This window comes from Dryobates pubescens (genome assembly GCF_014839835.1).
Source record: "Dryobates pubescens isolate bDryPub1 chromosome 41 unlocalized genomic scaffold, bDryPub1.pri SUPER_41_unloc_1, whole genome shotgun sequence".
Taxonomy (NCBI): domain Eukaryota; kingdom Metazoa; phylum Chordata; class Aves; order Piciformes; family Picidae; genus Dryobates; species Dryobates pubescens.
Genome location: NW_026530685.1, coordinates 436,960 through 453,553, shown reverse-complemented (window position 1 = coordinate 453,553; position 16,594 = coordinate 436,960). Strand labels below are relative to the sequence as shown.

The following is a 16,594-nucleotide window of genomic DNA, read 5'->3' as shown; positions in this document are numbered from 1 at the left end:
CCCCAACAGGCTGCACCCCAGCCCTGCACCTCCCTCCTCCCCCCCTGCCTTTCCCCCCGGCCCCAGCCCTGTGGCTGGGAGGCTGCTGGGTTTCTGCTGTTGCTGTTGGCAACTCTGGCTACCAGCACTGCACGTGGAAAGCCAAAAGCAGCAGACACCACCCCCCCCCCCGCCCCCCCCCTACCCCCCCAGCCTCCCCCCACCCCCAGGCTTTGCGTCACCCTCTCTCCAGGCAGCCCCTCCCACCTCAGAGCCTCCTGAGCCCCTTGCCTGCACCCCAGCACAGCTCTGGCACCTCCTGGCACATGCCTGGGGGGGGGTCTCCAGGCACCCGGCGTGGCCACAGTCCCCACCCATGCTGCCAAGGCTCCCACCAGCCCCTCGCTGCCGAGCTGGTTGCTGGCACAGCGGCTGGCACGGCGCCTGGGCTCGCAGGGATTTCTTTGGGGGAGGTTCAGTTTCCTTGTTTTTTTCTTTTTCTGCCTTTTCAGTGGCTGCCAAAAGCCTCCCAGCCCCCAGCCTGTGAGCCCAGCCCCAAGTGGGGCTGGCAGGGGGCTGCCCTCAGCTCAGCTCAGCTCAGGACATGACTGTCCCAAAGGTTTGTGCCCAGGTGCAGTCCAACGCATGGCTTCATGCCAGGCTCCAGGCCTGCTGTTCCCCTCTGCCCCTTGGCGTGTCCCCACAGCCCCCTGCCCTGCTCCTCTTCCTCCCAGCAGCACCCAAAGGCATTTCAGGGCTCGGTTGGGGTTGGAGGATCCTGAGTGGGGACCAGGGAGGGGAGGGGAGTGGGACCAGGCAGGCTGGGACACAGCTGTGGGTGCCAGCGATGTGGGCACAGCCTCCACAGCTCCATGGCTCTGCTGGCACCTTGACATGCTGCCTGTGCAGCCACAGCTGCATCAGACACAAACCCAGAGCGTGGCACAGGCAGGGGGGATGTGAGCAAGAGGGGCAGTGATGCCCTGGCAGGACGTGGTCCCTGCTGGTGGGGCAGAGGAGAGGGCACTGCTTGGGTCTGGGCAGCTGTAGGCACCACGACAGCAAGTGAGGGTAAAAACCAACCCAGCATGGATGCCACATCTGCCCAGGCCCAAGGAATGAGAGCCAGAAAGGGATTCACCCACCCAGGGCAGGCGCCAGGAGTGCTGGGGGAAGCCTCAGGTGACCTCAGAGTGTGCCAGGGCTCAGCACAGCAGCCCCCCGTGGGACACGGTGCCCCCGCTGCACCCATCCTCTTTATTGGGAGATGCAATAAATATGCCAGGGCCCAGGCCCTGCCACCCCACTTCCCTGCCAAGCTGCTGCCACCCTGCAGGTTTCTATTGATGCCAAACACCACGGAAAGAGCAATGGAATCCCTCAGGGGGAGGAGTGCAGAGGGGGCACAAGCTTGGACCCACAGCCATGGCACGGAGCAGGGTTGCAAAGCCAAGCGAGTGCAGGGGCTAAGGGCGGGGGGGGGGGGGGGGGGAGTGGGGGTGTCCCTGCACCCCCCCCTTTGTGCCCCAAATCTTTGTTCATCCATTTCTGTCATGTGCATGAATCCAGCTGTTGCAGAACCCTCTGGCTCCTGCTGTCCGTGGCGTGGGGCCGAGCAGCACCAGGGGATGTGCCCAGGGCTGGTGCTGCTCCCCTGGGAGCAGGGGGCTGCGACCAACCCCTCCTCTCAGCAGCCTCCCTCCCACTGGCCCAGCGAGGCCCTCAGAGGTTGTCAGAGCCAGCAGTGGGGTTGGTGTAGGTGAAGGTGCCAGCCCCTGCCCCGTTGCTGCTGGCCACCTGGGAAGGGAGATGTGAAGAGAGGTGTCTGAGCCGGGTAGAGATGCCAGGCTGAGCCCCACCTCTCACCTCCCAGCCTGGCTGTAGCAAGGGAACCCCCAAAACCCTGACCACAGGCACCACGGACAGCCCAGTGCTGAGCCAAGAAATAGATTCTCCCCCCCTGCATGGTGGGCAGCTGCCCTCAGCCGTGGGCACCGCAGGCACCCATAGCCCCCACGGGCACCACGGGGCCCCGCTGGGCACCGGAGCCGGGTGGAGGAGCTGCAGTGGCCCTGGCTGTGTTCCTCTCCTGCACGATAAGCTGCTCAGCAAGAGCAGCAGCAAATATTTACCCAGGCCCCTGCTATTTGAACAGGGTGAGCTGCTCACACCGAGCCCAGCAGCTGGATGTGGCCCCTGCCTGCAGCACCAGGGTGCAGGGGGAGCGCAGTGTGCCAGGGGGACGGGGCCATGCCCCCCAACACCCCCCCAGCTCTGTGCCCTTTGTGTGCAGGCAGCTCCTGATGACACATCTGCAGCTCTGCTTCCAGAGCCACTGGTGCCAGATGTGGGGTGCAGGGTACAGGGAGCAGCCCCTCAGCCCCCTGCCCCCCCTGTGCTGCCCCTGCCCTGGCACCAGCCCCAGCCCCACACCCCATACATAGCAGAAAGATGCCAGGATCTAGCTTGGGCATGACCAAGTCGGAGAAGGGGCAGAGTGGGCATGCAGTGGGTCCTGTGCCCACTGCTCAGGGTCGAGCTGGGGCAAGGGAGCAGCTGCCCAGGGTCACAGGGAACTCCCCAGAGCTGGCCCAGGTTCACCAGTACCAGCTGCATGCTTGGCACCACTGCTCACCACCCAGCTGGGAGGGGACCAGCATGGGGCACCCATGCCATGCCTCACCAGCTCCATTAGCCCAGCACCCAAGGGACCTGCCCAGCTCCCTGGCTGCACCACCTTCCCCCAGCACCACCCCAGCAGCAGCAGCTGGGCCCTGCTGGCTGTGGGCAGCGCCAGGGAGGGTGGCAGAGGCTCTCACCTGGCTGTAGGGACTGGGCTTGCTGTTGGGGGGCGCATAGCGCCCGTGGCTCTGGTACGGGGGGTACTCGGCCATGGGGTGGTAGGAGTCCTTCTTGTTGGACAGCTCCAGCTTCCCTCGGCTCTTCCGGCGGCAGGTGCAGGTGGTCTGGCGGGGAGAGCGTGGGGGCAGGGGGCAGAGGGGATGAGAATGGGGACAAGGGAGCATCAGCAGGCAGGGGAGGGCTGGGGTGGGGGGGAGGGACTCACCATCAGCAGGCAGGGGAGGAGGGGAGGGCAGGGATGGGGGACAAGGGACTCACCATCAGCAGGCAGGGGAGGAGGGGAGGGCAGGGATAGGGCACAAGGGACTCACCATCAGCAGGCAGGGGAGGAGGGGAGGGCTGGGATGGGGGACAAGGGACTCACCATCAGCAGGCAGGGGAGGAGGGGAGGGCAGGGGTGGGGGACAAGGGACTCACCATCAGCAGGCAGGGGAGGAGGGGAGGGCAGGGATGGGGGACAAGGGACTCACCATCAGCAGGCAGGTGAGGAGGGGAGGGCAGGGGTGGGGAACAAGGGACTCACCATCAGCAGGCAGGTGAGGATGCTCAGCAGCAGCAGGAGGCAGACCAGGACCAGCAGAGCAATAGCCCAGTCCGGGACCACAGGCACTGGTGCTGGGGACGTCACCTCCACAGCACCTGAAGGAGGAGCAGAGCCGTGCCCGTGTCACTGGGTAGAGCCATGGGCATGGCTGGCGCCAACAGCCCTGAGACCCCCCAGGACAGAACATGGAGAGGAGGTGCCCTCTGCCACAGGGTCGAGTTGGTCCTTCCATTGTTGTGCCGCTGGAAAAACTACCTTGGCACTGCCAACTGCAAGCCCTGAACCTGCCCCAGCACCACCACGGAGCCTCCCTGCGCTGGCCAGGATGGGGGCAGCGCTTGCAGAGCTCCCGAGGGGACCCCTGTGGGGCTCCATCCATAGCCCCCCGCACTCCCCAAGCTCACTCTGGATATCAGCCAGCTGCAGGTCCATGACGAAGCCGTTGGGGTCCAGGCTGCTCCTCAGCTGCTGCTCAGCAGCGCTGCCGCTGGCGGTGCCATTGCCGTGCCCGAACACGAGGGTGGATTGCACCAGCACCGAGCCCTGGCTGCCCACGAGAGAGGAGGCATCAGCACAGGGACTGCCACCCCCACGAGGGGCTCAGCACCACGCAGCTGGGGCATGCCAGCCTCTGCAGCTGGGCCATGCCAGCCTCTGCAGCTGGACCATGCCAGCTTCTACAGCTGGGCCATGCCAGCTCCTGAAGCTGGACCATGCCAACCTCTGCACCTGGGCCATGCCAGCTTCTACAGCTGGGCCATGCCAGCTCCTGCAGCCGGAACATGCCAACCTCTGCAGCTGGACCATGCCAGCTCCTGAAGCTGGGCCATGCCAGCCTCTGCCAGCCTGCTCACCTGAACTGGAGCTCGCTGCAGCCCTTGTAGGTCTGCCTGCCCATGCAGCCCAGGCAGCCAAAGACTCGCTCAAACTGCAAGAAAGCACAGGGGTGATGCCACCTGCCCAGCAGACAACCTCCTACCTCCTGCCCCCCTCCCCCCCAGCCTCTCCCCCATCATGGCACCACCTGGCAGAGTGGCAGCTCCGGGGCACTTTCATGGGGAGCCCCCAGCGGGAGGTGGCTCCTTCCCAGCACAGCCCAGGGTGGGCTCTTTGCTCAGCCTGGCAGGGCTGGCACTCACCACGCTCAAGACAGAGTACTGCAGGCTCTGGTAGTCCCTGGACGTGGGGTCCCTCAGGCTCTCGTTGAAGCTCCTGTTGAGGATGCGGAAGGACAGAGGGACGCGGAGGAGCAGCTGCACCGCGGTGGGACGCAGGACTGCAGCTTTGCTGGGGTTGGGACCGTGGCCGTCGTCCAGCACAGCTGTGGGGGTCAGCCTGGGGGCTGTGCTGCCAGCGGTGCCAGGAGTTTGCTCTGTGGGCACGACCTGAGCGCTGCCGTTCCCGTTGGTGCCACCAGCCGCGGTGCCAGCGGGAGACAGGGAGCTGCTGTTTGTGGTGGTGTTGGAGGTGGCAGTGATGCCAGGGGGAGGTGCCACGGTGCCGTTGGCTGCGGCGTGGGAGGAGATGGAGGTTTGGGTCCCGTTGCCGGTTGTGTTTTTGGGGATGAAGTTCAGAGCGGTGGTCACGGGGGGGAGAGTTGTCCTCAGGGTTGTCTCCATGGTGGTGGTTTCGGTGGTGGTCGTCTCCGAGTCAGTTGTGGTCTCCGTGGTGGTCTCCGTGGTGAAGTCTGGGAAGGCAGTGCCGGCTTGGGAAGCTTTAAGGAAACACAGAGCCTCAGCTGGATGCTCCCCTGGGCACCGAGGAGCACCACAGCCTCCAGGAGCCACCCCCCCAGCAGCTCCTGCTGCTCACAAGGCATCTCCTGGGCACACGTGGCACCACCAAGGACCCAGCAGGGCAAGGCGACTGGCACCAGCTCTGTGCCCAGCCCTGGCCAGGGGCTTGGGGACAGAAGCTTGGGCACAGCCCTCCACCCCACCGTTGCTGCAGGGCTGGGCGATGTGGCACACCAGAGCGTTGCCCTTGCCCCGCTGGCCCCGCATGGGCTGGCTGCTGGCCGGTGCAGGCAGCTCACCAGCCCTTTCCCGTTGGGTGCCCGAGGCACTGGAGGAGAGCCCGGGGTCCGGATGGCTCACCAGGACACACCTGCATACCAGCCTGCCAGCCCTGGGCACAGCCTGCTCCGGCTGGTCCCGGCACAGCCTGGCTGCCCGGGCACAGCCGATCCTTTTGGGCACAGCTAAGAGGGGGCCACGGAGTGAGCGAGGTCCCCAGGTCCCAGCTTTGCCTGGGGGACAACCCAGCCCTCGGTTGTTGCACCCTGGGGCCAAACCAGGGGAGACTGTGAGGTATCCCTGCCACCGTGGTGCCAAGGGCCACCAGCTCTGCCATCCCCTGCTCCCCACCCCAGGGGACCGTACCCCTGCCTGTGTTACCTCCCTGCTTGCTCAGTTACCAGCCTGGCTCCCTCTAGCCTGGGTGGGATGCCACCGGCCCCAGCCCCTCACCTGTGCCCAGCAGCAGCAGCAGCAGGAGGGTGGTGAATGCCATAGGGGGGGCTCTTCCCGGGGGTCCTGACACCTCTCGGGGCTCTGTGGTGGTTGCTCTCCCGTTAGCCGGCGGCGGTGCTGCACGATCCTGGGATCAGGAACTGGCAGCTCGACAGCGGCAGGAGCTTTATAGAGCACCTGGAGCAGGTGGGGAGGCCCCACCCAGCTGCCAGTCCCGGGGAGGAGAGGGAGGGGTTGGGGGGGGGGGTCCCCCTGCCTCACTTGGCACAGGGCGTGCCCTGCCATGGGGCCCCCACGGCAGCCTCCTCCTGGGCTGAGTCCTCTACGCTCCCCTGGCTCAGAGGGACACTGCCAGCAGTGTGCCCACGCTGCAGGTGGGTGTCACATCAGACCCCCAGCTGCCCAGGGGCAGTGGCTGGGCATCCTTGGGCAGGGGTGAGGGGCAGCATCTCTCTGGCCCCATGGGCTGAGCCACGGTGCCCAGGAGCTGGTGGGGAGTATGGGACACACACACACAGAGGTCCCCAGCCCCTTGTGCAGGGGGGGGCCTCAGGCTCAGCCCCAGGGTTAATCATTACCTGCCGGCCACTGCCTCACCCTGCACTCAAATAAACGCCAGTGGTGCCCCCCCCGGAATGCTTACGCAGGTGGGGCCCAGGGCCCCACGAAATCCCAGCACCTCCCAGTAACCTCCCTGCCAACCCAACCTGGGCTCCCCCCCAGGGCACAAGTGTCCCAACAGGCACAAGACCCTCTTCCCACTCAGGACAGAGCCCCCTGCCCAGACTGATGACCGGTGCCAGGCTGGTTGCTGCTGGTGCCACCTGTGCCAAGGTGTAGAGCCCCTGTTCTCCCCAGTGACACATGCCCCTGGCACTGATGACCACGGCAGCCTTTCTGCTCCCTCCCTGCCCTGTGGGAGAGTCCTGATTCCAGGGGAGGGCCCCCAGTTCTCAGTGAGAGCTTGGTGGGGGCCCCCATGCCTGGCATCCTGTCCAGCCCTGCCTGGAGCCAAACTGTCACCGTGGCTCTGATGATGCAGTTCTGAGGTTTGGATGCAAAGGAAGCAGAGAGAATTCTGCACTGCAGCAGCAGCAGGGTGAGGGATGGGCAGCCTGGGTGTGGGCATGGGTAAGATGGGACCCAGCTGCACCCAGTCCCCCGGTGGAGTCCACACCTTTGGTGTGAGGCTAAAGAAACACAGGCAGGGCACGGGCAGCAGGCTCTGGGTGAACGCGACCCCTCCCCCAGCCCCCTCAGCCGTGGGGACAGGCAGCTCCACACAGCGCCGGTGGCTTCAGCCTCCCTCCTGCACCTTTTGGTCTTTGTGCCAACCCTGGCTCCAACCTGCCTGCCTGCCCCCATCCCGGGGTTGCCTGGGTCCCCGAGACCCTCCAGCCTGCTCTGAGCGGGGCTGTAAGGTCGGCAACATCCCCTGGGCAGAGACCCACGGAGGACACGCTGCGGGGGGGAGCTGTGGGAAAGGGCTGCGCAGGGCTGAGCGGAGCTGAATAGGGCTCAGGGGCCCAGCCCGGCCCCGTCAGCGCCTCCGCCCCTCTCGGCCGCGCTTGAGCTGTGGCGCCCCCTGGCGGACGCAGCTCCGCCCCACACTCGCCCCGATTCCGCCAAGCGGCGCCGGACCGGGACTGGCACCGGGACGGAACAGGGACCGGCACCGGAGCGGAACCCGAGCAGCAGCGGGTTCTGCTGACGCCTCTGGCAGCTGGCGGAAGGCACGAACCCCGCCCCGCCGGGCACCCCCCGGACGGCGGGTGGGACGAGGCTGCTCGGTACAGAGCAGTGATTTCACCTGCCCCGGCCCCGTGATGTCCCGGGGCTGGAACGGACAGCGGGCAACGCTGGCTCGGGCACCGGCTCCGGAGGAGCAGCCCCGCGGCGGCCGCGTTGCCGTTTTAAGAGGAGGGGGCCGGGGCCGCCGCGCCCATTGTCGCCGCCGCGGGGCGGAGTGGAGGCGGGGGGGGGGGGGGCCGGGCCGGTGCCGGTGCCGGCCCCGCGCGCTCCGGGGCGGGAGGAGAATGGGGGGGGGGGGGGCACATTCCGCCGCGTTGCCGGGACAGCCGTCGCCATGGCGACCGGGCACTGCCGCCGGGGCTCGGTGCGCGCCGCGCAGTTCCCACGAAGTGGCCCGAGCGGCGGAGGCTCCGCTCCGCTCCCTCCGAGGCGGCGGGAGGGACGGGATGCGGTGCAGTGTTGTGCTCTCGCCTACCAATATTGCACTCGTCCCGGCCTCCCGCCGCCACGGGCTCCACCGGTGGGACCGGGCCGGGGACCGGGCTCCCCGCGACGACCACCGGGAAGACGGCGAAAGACGAAGCACAGGGTGGGGTCCGGTGCCCTCCCGAGGCACAGGGATCATTCCAGGAACCGGGAGCGCAGGCTAGAAAACACTCAAAACTTTATGGGCAGACTTGGGGCACGGACCGCAGCGGCAGAACCCCCCCCCCGCCAGGGCTGGGAGGCAGCCCCGCCACCCCCGGGAGTCCCGTTCGCCCCGTACCGGTACCGGCACTGCAAAGTCCGCGGGGCCCGGCCGGGGGGAGCTTGGGGGGCCCGGAGCGCCCCCGGGTGCTGGTGGCGGGGGAAGACCGGGCCGGGTGCGGCCGTTCACTCGCGTCCCTCCAGCAGGAACCGGCGGAAGGGCTCGAAGTCGGCGGGGATCGTGTCTGCGGGGCAGGGCAGAAGAGCGAGGGGGGGTCAGGAGCCATGAGGGACCAAGCCCCGAGAAAGGCTCCCGGTCCAGGGGCCCCGCAGGAGGGGCAGGAGATGCCCTGCGAGCTCTAGGCCCTCGGCCCGGTGCTGAGGCGCCCCGGTGACCCCCCCCACCCCCCGACCCAGGAGGGGCTCCCGTGCTCACCGTTGCAGCGGTACTGCAGGTTGGACCAGATAATGTTCTCCTGGGAGAAGCAGAAGACCCCCAGCCGCCCCCCACGCATGGTGGTATCGATGATCACCCCGGAGTCAGCCACCAGCTGCGGACCCTCGTACAGCCGCACCCTGTGCGAGGGGAACAGCCCAGCCCTGCCTTTCAGCGGGGCACCGGGAGCCCCCCGGGGCCAGCGCCGGGCATCCCGACCCGGGGCTGGGGTGGGGGTCGGGGACAGCGGGCTGTGGCATCCCCCTCTCGGGGTTAGGGTGGGGACACTGGGCCGGGAATAGGGCATCCCACCGGGGCTGGGATGGGGGCACCGGGCCGGGGCACCCTGCTGGGGCTAGACCCCCGGAGCGGGGCCCCCCGCGGTGGCCGGGATGGAGCCCCCCGCACCGCCCCCGTCCCGGCCCCGCCGCTTTTGTCGGACGTTTTGCATGTGAAAAGCGCCGGCGGCCGGCGGGGTCGCCATGGCGACGGGACAATGGCTGCGGGGGCCCGGCGGGGCGGACGGGCCCGGCCCGCCGAGCCCCCCCGCAGCGGCCGCCCCGACGGGATCCTTAAAGGGGAAACACGCCCACGGCCCACTGAGGCAGGACCCCCTCCCCACGGCCAGCATCCCCCTCCCCCACCAGTGTGGTCACACCGCAAATGGACCTCCGTGGGGACAGGGATGCCTTCCCACAGCTGGCATCCTGCCCACCAGAATAGCTCCACCGAGGCTGGCCACAACAGAGAGGACTCACAGAGCCCTGCAGCAGGCTGCTCAGGGAGGTTGTGGAGTCTCCTTCTCTGGAGACTTTCAAGCCCCCTCCGGATGTGTTCCTGCGTGACTTGTGCTGGATTCTGTGGCCCTGCTCTGGCAGGGGGGGGTTGGACCTGATGATCTTCGAAGGTCCCTTCCAACCCCTAACATCCTCTGGTCCTCTGAACTGCCCTCCCAACCGCTGGCATTGCCACCTTGGTGTGGTCCCACCCAGCAGCCTCCCTGCCCCGCTGCCCAGCCTGTGCTCACCTGATGTAGCCCACCTGGGGCCTGTGTGTCAGCTGCCAGCGGTAGGACATTTTGTCCCTCCAGCCCACGTTGCGAGGGTCCTTCCAGAGCAGGCGGACGTGGTCGGGGGTGTGCCCCGTGTGCCACAGAGCGTTGCGCAGGTGCTCCCCAGGGCCCGTGGAGGACTTCACTGCCTGTGGGTTGGGTGCACAGAGTGTCAGTGGGGACCTGGCTGGGGGATGGAGGTTGCGGGGGGGGGGAACACCTGAGCCGGCCCATGGGGTGGCCAGCGCTCACCTTGAGCTGCAGCCCCGGCTCAGCCACGGCACGGAAGGGGGTGGCCTGCCAGTAGGTCTGCTCCGTTTGCTTCCACATCACCACGTAGAAGCTGGCACTGTCCTGGTAGCTGAAGATGAAGCCGGCGTAGTCATCATCGGTGACGGTGTTGACGTGGAAGGTGCCCTCGAAGTCCACCCCGTTGAAAGCTGTGTAGCCTACCAACAGGCAAAGGCTGCAAGAAGCCTCCTCCCTCCAGCACCAGACCCCACACCCCCAGCTCCCTCCAGACCACCCTTCTGTGGGGCAAAGGGCTGGCCCTCACCCTGCCCCAGTACAGGACAGGAGTTAGTGGCTACCCCACGGGGTCCACATCTCTTACCAACAGCCAAGCCTGGGTCGCTGTTCATGGTCTGCACGATTTCCATGCCCTGTGTGGGGGCAGCTGGGTGAGTGGCATCCCCAGGGACCTCCCAGCCCCCCTTCCTTTTGCCCCTACCCGGACGTGTGGCCCCCAGAAACACGGAGGGCAGCACCCACACCTGGTTGAGGACAACCCAGTTGGGATCAATCTGGGCATCCCCCTCGGGGTCGAGGATGACCGTCTGGTAGGCACGGAAGTCGGTCAGGGTCACCTCGGCGCTCTCAGGGCACACATCCAGCTGGTCCACCACGGTGTCGTTGTCAAAGTCCTCCTCGCACACATCGCCCACGCCGTTCCCTGGGGACGTGCACCCTGCTCAGGGCTGGCTCAGAGCCGTGTTGGGCTCTGCCCACTGCTGCCCTGCCCCACACTTACCATCTGAGTCCTTCTGGTTGGGGTTGGGGATGAGGCGGCAGTTGTCGGGGCCGGGCGGCGTGTAGTCGGGGATGCCGTCGTTGTCGTCGTCGTTGTCACACTCATCCCCCAGCCCATCGTTGTCTGAGTCCAGCTGGGAGCTGTTGGGGATCTCGGCGCAGTTGTCCTTGGTGTCCTGGTGCCCGTCCCCATCGCTGGGAGCGAGAAGAAGGTCAGAGCAGTGCTGCAAACTACGGCCCCATCGCCACCTCCCAGCGCTCTTGCTGACTCCAAAGACCCCCCAAACGTCCCTCCTCCTGGGTCCCCTGGGCTGGGAACCCAGCTCAGCCAATGGGAATGGGATGGGAGGTGACCCCGCAGCAGTGGTCCCCACCTGTCCTCATTGGTGTCACAGATATCTCCTACCAGGTCACTGTCCATATCTGTCTGGAGGAGACCAGAGCCCTAGTTCAGTGGACACCCAAGGGCAAGGGGCCCAGCCATGCTGCAGGAGGACCCCCTGCCCCCTGTCAGACAGTGCCCTGCTCCCCATGGGCCCCCCTGCCCCAGCCTTGCCCCGGCCATACCTGAGTGGGGTTGCTCATTTCAGGACAACTGTCACAGGCATCCCCAACCCCATCCTCATCCCGGTCGGTCTGCAGAGGGTTGGGCACCTTGGGGCAGTTATCCAGCATGTTGGGAATCCCTGCAAAGACAGCACTGGGTGGATGCCCTCACCCCCAGCCTGGCATAACAGCATCCCTGCCCTGTGAGCAGCCCCAGCCTGGTACAGGTGGGCCAGCCCCCAGGAGCCCCTCACCATCCCCGTCGATGTCATTGTCACAAGCGTCCCCCTCGCCGTTGCTGTCTGTGTCCCGCTGGTCGTTGTTGGGGACGTTGGGGCAGTTGTCACAGGCGTCCCCAAAGGAGTCAGTGTCTGAGTTCTGCTGGTCCTTGTTGGGGAAGAGGCGGCAGTTGTCCTGTGGGCGAGAGGACAGCGATGCCCACGCTGCAGCGGCTGCCTGAGAGCCAGGCAGGAGGACCTCTCCCCCAGCACACTCAGTGTGACCACCCCAGAGCCACGAGCCTGCAGATGCCCAGGAGCGGTATCTTGAGGGAGCTGGCACCAAGGTAAAGGGAGAAAGTCCTCTTGCCCAGCACGGCCCCCAGAGCCACAGACACCTCCTGCCCACCCAGCACAGCCACCTCCACGTTCTTGATGCCATCACCATCAGCATCATCATCACACTGGTCCCCGATGCCATCGTTGTCAGCATCCTCCTGCCCTGAATTCGGGGTCAGGCGGCAGTTGTCCTGCAGGCACAGACAGCATTAAAGATGAGAGCTGAAGCCCTGCCCTAGGCTCCCTGAGCCTGGCACCCCCTGCCCGAGGGTGCTCCATGAGCCCACCTGCTTGCAGTGCTTGTTGTTGTCGATGCAGGGCAGGGGTTCGTCTGGGTAGCCGTCGAGGTCTGTGTCTTGCCCACACACGTTGCCGTTGCCAGCCCAGCCCACATTGCACTGAAGGAATTCGAAATCAGGGGCTGGGAAATGGGGAAAGGTGCTGGCAGGACCAGCTGCTGCCCGTGCTGATGCCCCCCGCAGCACTTCACTTTGCCCTCCGCCTGCCCCCTGCTCCCAACTCACCGCGCAGGAGATTTCCCCGTGCCGCTCAAACACGCAGAAGCCGTTGACGTCGCAGGGGTTGGAGGTGGGGGCGCTGCAGGACCTCTGCGGGATGCATCCGGACGTTTGGTTCCCCACAAACCCTGACTTGCAGGGACCACACTTGTAGGAGCCCTGGGCGAGAGAGGGCGGCAAGGGGCAGGATTAAGGGAGCAGAGCGGCCCTGGATGCCAGGCAGGGGAGCAGGGCAGCTCTCCTCACCAGCGTGTTGGTGCAGATGGAGTTGGGGTCGCAGCCTCCATTGTTGCCATCGTTGCATTCGTCAACATCTGCACAAGTCTGCGAGCAGCACGGCAGGAAACTGTCACCGGGGCCCTTCCCTGCTGCTCTGCCTGTTCCTGTCTCAGGAAAGCTTCCTCTTCCATGAGACACAGCATCCTCCAGCAGGCACAGCATCCCCCCCCTGTCGCCAGAGCACCCACGGGGATCCAGCCGAGCCCCACAGCCCTGCACTCACCTGCTTGCTGGCCCTGGCATAGTCAACCCCCACACCAGAGATGGTGTTGCCCCGGAAGCCACGGGGACAGGGCTCACATCGGAAGCCAGGGGCTGTGTTGATGCACTTGGAGCCAGGGAAGCAGGGGTTGGCATGAGCACACTGCAGTACAAGGAACGAGACAGGCTTCAGCCTCAGGCACAGCACCCTGCCCATCAGGCTGGCCAGTGCCCAAAGGCATTCCAGTGAGGCCCCTTTCTGGCTTGAGGACCCATCTGAAGAGGGGAAGCATCATCTGCCCACACTGCTCTGGCAGCACTGGGGCTGCCAGCCCAGCCCAGGAGTGTGCCCACCTCGTCGATGTCGGCACAGTGTGTGCCATTGCCCTCCAGCCCCGGCGGGCAGGGCCCGCAGCGGTACCCGGGGTACTCATACGTCTCCATGCAGTCCACGCCACTGAAGCAGGGGTTGGGGTTGCAGCGGGACCGGTGCTCATGGAAGCCTGAGAAGAGAAAGGCAGGGCAGAGGGGGTGAGATGGGGCAGCCTTTTGCCCCCTGAGGTGGGAGCAGAGCCCTGCCAGCACTCACCGCAGACCTGGCACTCCATGATGGTGTTGCGGATCAGAGACATCTCCTTCACCTGCGAGGCAGCAGAGCATGGAGCATCAGGGGGATGCAGTGCCCTGGCTGGCAGCACCCTCTGGGGCAATCCAGGCCAGGGAGAGCTCCTACTGCTTCATCATCTCACCTGGTCCCTGATGTCTTCTCGCAGCTCAGTCAGCACTCGATTGAAGAGGGTCAGCTGTGTGACCAGGGCCTTGGTCTGCTCGCCTGCCAGGAGCACAAAGGGCAAGGTCAGCCCCTCGGATGAGATGGCCAACAGCTCATCCCCCTCCTCACTGGTCCACGCAGGACCCCCTGCAGCACTCCCATGACCTCTGATCCACCCCACCTTGGGGCCCTGCAGGCACCTGCAGGCACCTGAGGGACAGGCTGCGGAGGGTTTTCTGCCTCCGTGGAGTCCCAAATGCTGCCATTGCCCTCATGCCAGGGAAAGGGGAAAGCCAAGCAGGGTCTTACCCAGGATGGAGGCCAGCACGCTTGTCACTGCAAGGAGAGAGGCCAGGGGTTACCAAATGCTTGCCACCAGCAGCATCACCCTTGTGTGGCTGCTCCTGGTCAGCATATGCACAGTGCAGGAATCACAGAGTCACAGAAACATTCAGGTTGGAAGAGACCCTCAGGATCACCAAGTCCAACCCAGAACTCTACTCTACAAGGCTCACCCCTAAGCCACATCCCCAAGCACCACAGCCAAACCACTTTTAAACACATCCAGAGTGGGCAACTCAACCACCTCCCTGGGCAGCACATTCCAGTGCCTGACCACCCTTGCTGGGAAAGGAGCCCCCAGCTGCCTGGGGACAACTGGACTGGGAGAGGCAGGAACACTCAGTGCTGTCACCCCCCTCCTCCGTGTGTCACAGCATGGAACAGGAGCTGTAAGCCCTCCACACTGCCCCTGCTCAGTGCAGGGCACACAGGTGCCATTACCTGCGCTGTGAATGGACTCATCCCCTTGGAAAGGGCACTCGCTCAGGGCACCAACACGGCTCATAGACCCTCCCAGGATCAGCTTCATCGACTCCACAAACCCCTGAACACAGGAGGGGAGAGATGCAGTCAGGCATGGAGGGCTCTGCCTGTCCCCACGGGCACAGGGTTGGGGGAATCCCAGCCCTCACCTGCATCCTCTGGTAAGCCTTCTGCCCCGTGCGCAGCTCTAAGGACTCCACCTCTGCCAGGGGGATCTCTGACAACTCAGGCAGCCCCACGCTGGAGTCCATCTGCTTGCAGTCCACGTAGAGCTCCACGCTCAGCATGTCCCCACGCAGCCCACTCAGGCGCACGATGATGCTGTGGCTCTGCCCATCTGCCACCTGGGCGTGCTGCAGGTTGACCGAGTGCAGTTTGTTGTCCTCCCGCAGGTAACGCACCAGGACTGCAGAGGAGCGGGAAGGGGACATCAGCTCTCGCCGCCCCGCACAGCGCCGGCAGCCCCCTGGGACCAGCGTGCACCCACCACTCACCCCAGCAGGCCCCTCGGATGGCAGCAGCTGGGTCCCTGCTTCTCTCTGAGCATCAGGGCAAGACCAGGGCCAGCACGTCCCCGTGCGGCAGGCACCCACCTTTGTTGATTTTCCCCACTACGGAGACCTCCAGCCACCTCGTGTTGTCCTTCTTAGAGTAGAGGCCGAAGAGGGTCCCCCCCTGCTTAGGGGGTAGGCGGAAGGTGGAGAGGAGGTAAACGTCGTTCACGGTCAGGAGCTCCATCCGGATCTTGTGCGTGATGCTGGACATCTGCCGCGCTTCGCTCGCCATCAGCAGGTCGATGACTGCGGGAGCCAAGCACGGGAGTCACATCCTGACCGGCAGCTGCACACAGTGCGGGGACCCAGCCCTGCGCGCCCCGCTGTCAGCCCGAGGGCCCCGGGAGGCAATGCGGTGTCCCTGGACCGCCGGGCTCCGGGGGGGCCGGGGAAGCCCCGAGAGCTCCGGGCCCCGCCCAGCCCCGGCCCCGCGCGGTGGCGCTCCAGGACCGGCAACGGCACCTCCGAGAGGGACCCACGGAGCCCCCGGCCCCTCTCTCCAGCTCCGCAGACGGAGCTTCTCCGCGGGGGCGTCGGCAGAGTCCCGTCGGCCCGAGCACCCCGCAGCCGGGGCGGGCAGGGCTGGGCGAGCCAAGCCGGCCCCGCGGGACTGCGGAGCGGGGACGCGGTTTGAGCCGGGTTGAGGGGCAGCTCGGAGTTCCCCTAGGACCAGTCCCGAAGGATCGGATCACGGCCGCCCCGCCAAAGCACGGTGGGACCGGGAGCTTCTGGACGGACGACCCGGTCCTCGACACCGTCCCGGGGTGCTCCGGGGAATCACGGAGAGCCCGGTCACGCCGCCACACGGGTGTCCGCCTGTCCGTAGAACCGCACCGGGCAGACCGGGAGGAGCCCCGGCGCTGGGGCAAGCTCCAGCCACGCACTCCTGGACTCCCCGCTGGCCCACATGGGACGACCAGAGACCTCCCGCCGTCCCGACCCGGTCCCAGGACCGGCGGCTCCCTGACCCGAGCTGCCGCCGGGACAGAGCTGGCCCTCAGGGGTGCGGAGCTCCGGGGATGAATGTCCCTCTGTCCCCACGCTGCCCGCAGCCCGGCTGCCAGACCTCCCAGGGCGAGCGAAGCCGCTGTCAGTGGCCCCGGGCCGGGGAGCGGAACCGGGGAGCAGGGTCGGAAGGGCTCCAGCTGCCGACGCCACCCGGTTGGCAGACGGGGCCGGGAGCCTCGTCCGCCTCTCCCCGTCGGGGCCGCCCGCAGCAGCTTACCGTGCAACCCCGGACGAACCGCAGCGGCGGCGCCCAGCAGGAGCAACGCCAGCAGCGCACCGAGCGCCGAGCCCCCTGCGGCCGCCGGTGCCCCCATGCCGCCGGTATCGCCGGTGCGGAGCGGAGCGCGGCGGGGCGGGGTGGTGCGAGCGGGGAGGGGCCGGCGCTGCCGGCGAGGAGGAAACAAAGAGCCGTCAATCACGGGCGCGCATCCCGGGACCCCGGCGGCAGCTCGGCCGCGGCGGCCCGGCCGCAGCCCCACCAGCGGAGAGCAGCGGGGCGGGGCACGGCGCACCGCGCCCGGGA

The 16,594-nt window shown here is 66.7% G+C and overlaps 2 protein-coding genes across 2 annotated transcripts; both read right to left on the bottom strand.

Annotated features, from left to right (window-relative positions):
• Nucleotides 1-1,526: 1,526 nt before the first annotated feature.
• Nucleotides 1,527-4,308, bottom strand: MUC1 (mucin 1, cell surface associated). The gene is made up of 5 exons (XM_054179136.1): nucleotides 4,240-4,308; nucleotides 3,790-3,932; nucleotides 3,365-3,480; nucleotides 2,799-2,945; nucleotides 1,527-1,776 (listed from the first exon to the last, which is right to left on the bottom strand). The coding sequence occupies exons 1-5, from the start codon at nucleotides 4,281-4,283 to the stop codon at nucleotides 1,702-1,704; spliced, it is 525 nt and encodes a 174-aa protein (XP_054035111.1). The 5' UTR covers nucleotides 4,284-4,308; the 3' UTR covers nucleotides 1,527-1,701.
• A 3,933-nt stretch (nucleotides 4,309-8,241) lies between these two features.
• THBS3 (thrombospondin 3) lies at nucleotides 8,242-16,387 on the bottom strand. The gene is made up of 23 exons (XM_054179137.1): nucleotides 16,289-16,387; nucleotides 15,103-15,309; nucleotides 14,659-14,915; nucleotides 14,468-14,570; nucleotides 13,994-14,020; nucleotides 13,662-13,744; nucleotides 13,502-13,553; nucleotides 13,267-13,415; nucleotides 12,935-13,075; nucleotides 12,679-12,756; nucleotides 12,439-12,591; nucleotides 12,202-12,312; nucleotides 11,998-12,105; nucleotides 11,612-11,771; nucleotides 11,379-11,497; nucleotides 11,186-11,238; nucleotides 10,813-11,006; nucleotides 10,556-10,734; nucleotides 10,396-10,444; nucleotides 10,035-10,231; nucleotides 9,759-9,931; nucleotides 8,732-8,871; nucleotides 8,242-8,540 (listed from the first exon to the last, which is right to left on the bottom strand). Exons 1-23 carry the CDS (start codon nucleotides 16,383-16,385, stop codon nucleotides 8,482-8,484), a joined length of 2,889 nt encoding a protein of 962 aa, XP_054035112.1. The 5' UTR covers nucleotides 16,386-16,387; the 3' UTR covers nucleotides 8,242-8,481.
• Nucleotides 16,388-16,594: the final 207 nt, after the last annotated feature.

What these genes read in the sequence shown, in the direction of transcription:
- MUC1 (XM_054179136.1), bottom strand. Translation starts at nt 4,283, where the DNA reads ATGGGCAGGCAGACCTACAAGGGCTGCAGCGAGCTCCAGTTCAG. An exon ending in GCAGCTGGCTGATATCCAGA is followed by an intron (nt 3,481 to 3,789) that starts GTGAGCTTGGGG and finishes CTCCTCCTTCAG; the next exon opens with GTGCTGTGGAGGTGACGTCC. An exon ending in TCCTCACCTGCCTGCTGATG is followed by an intron (nt 2,946 to 3,364) that starts GTGAGTCCCTTG and finishes TCTCCCCGCCAG; the next exon opens with ACCACCTGCACCTGCCGCCG.
- THBS3 (XM_054179137.1), bottom strand. Translation starts at nt 16,385, where the DNA reads ATGGGGGCACCGGCGGCCGCAGGGGGCTCGGCGCTCGGTGCGCTGCTG. An exon ending in ATGGCATCAAGAACGTGGAG is followed by an intron (nt 11,772 to 11,997) that starts GTGGCTGTGCTG and finishes TCTCGCCCACAG; the next exon opens with GACAACTGCCGCCTCTTCCC. An exon ending in CCTGCAGTACCGCTGCAACG is followed by an intron (nt 8,541 to 8,731) that starts GTGAGCACGGGA and finishes CCTGCCCCGCAG; the next exon opens with ACACGATCCCCGCCGACTTC.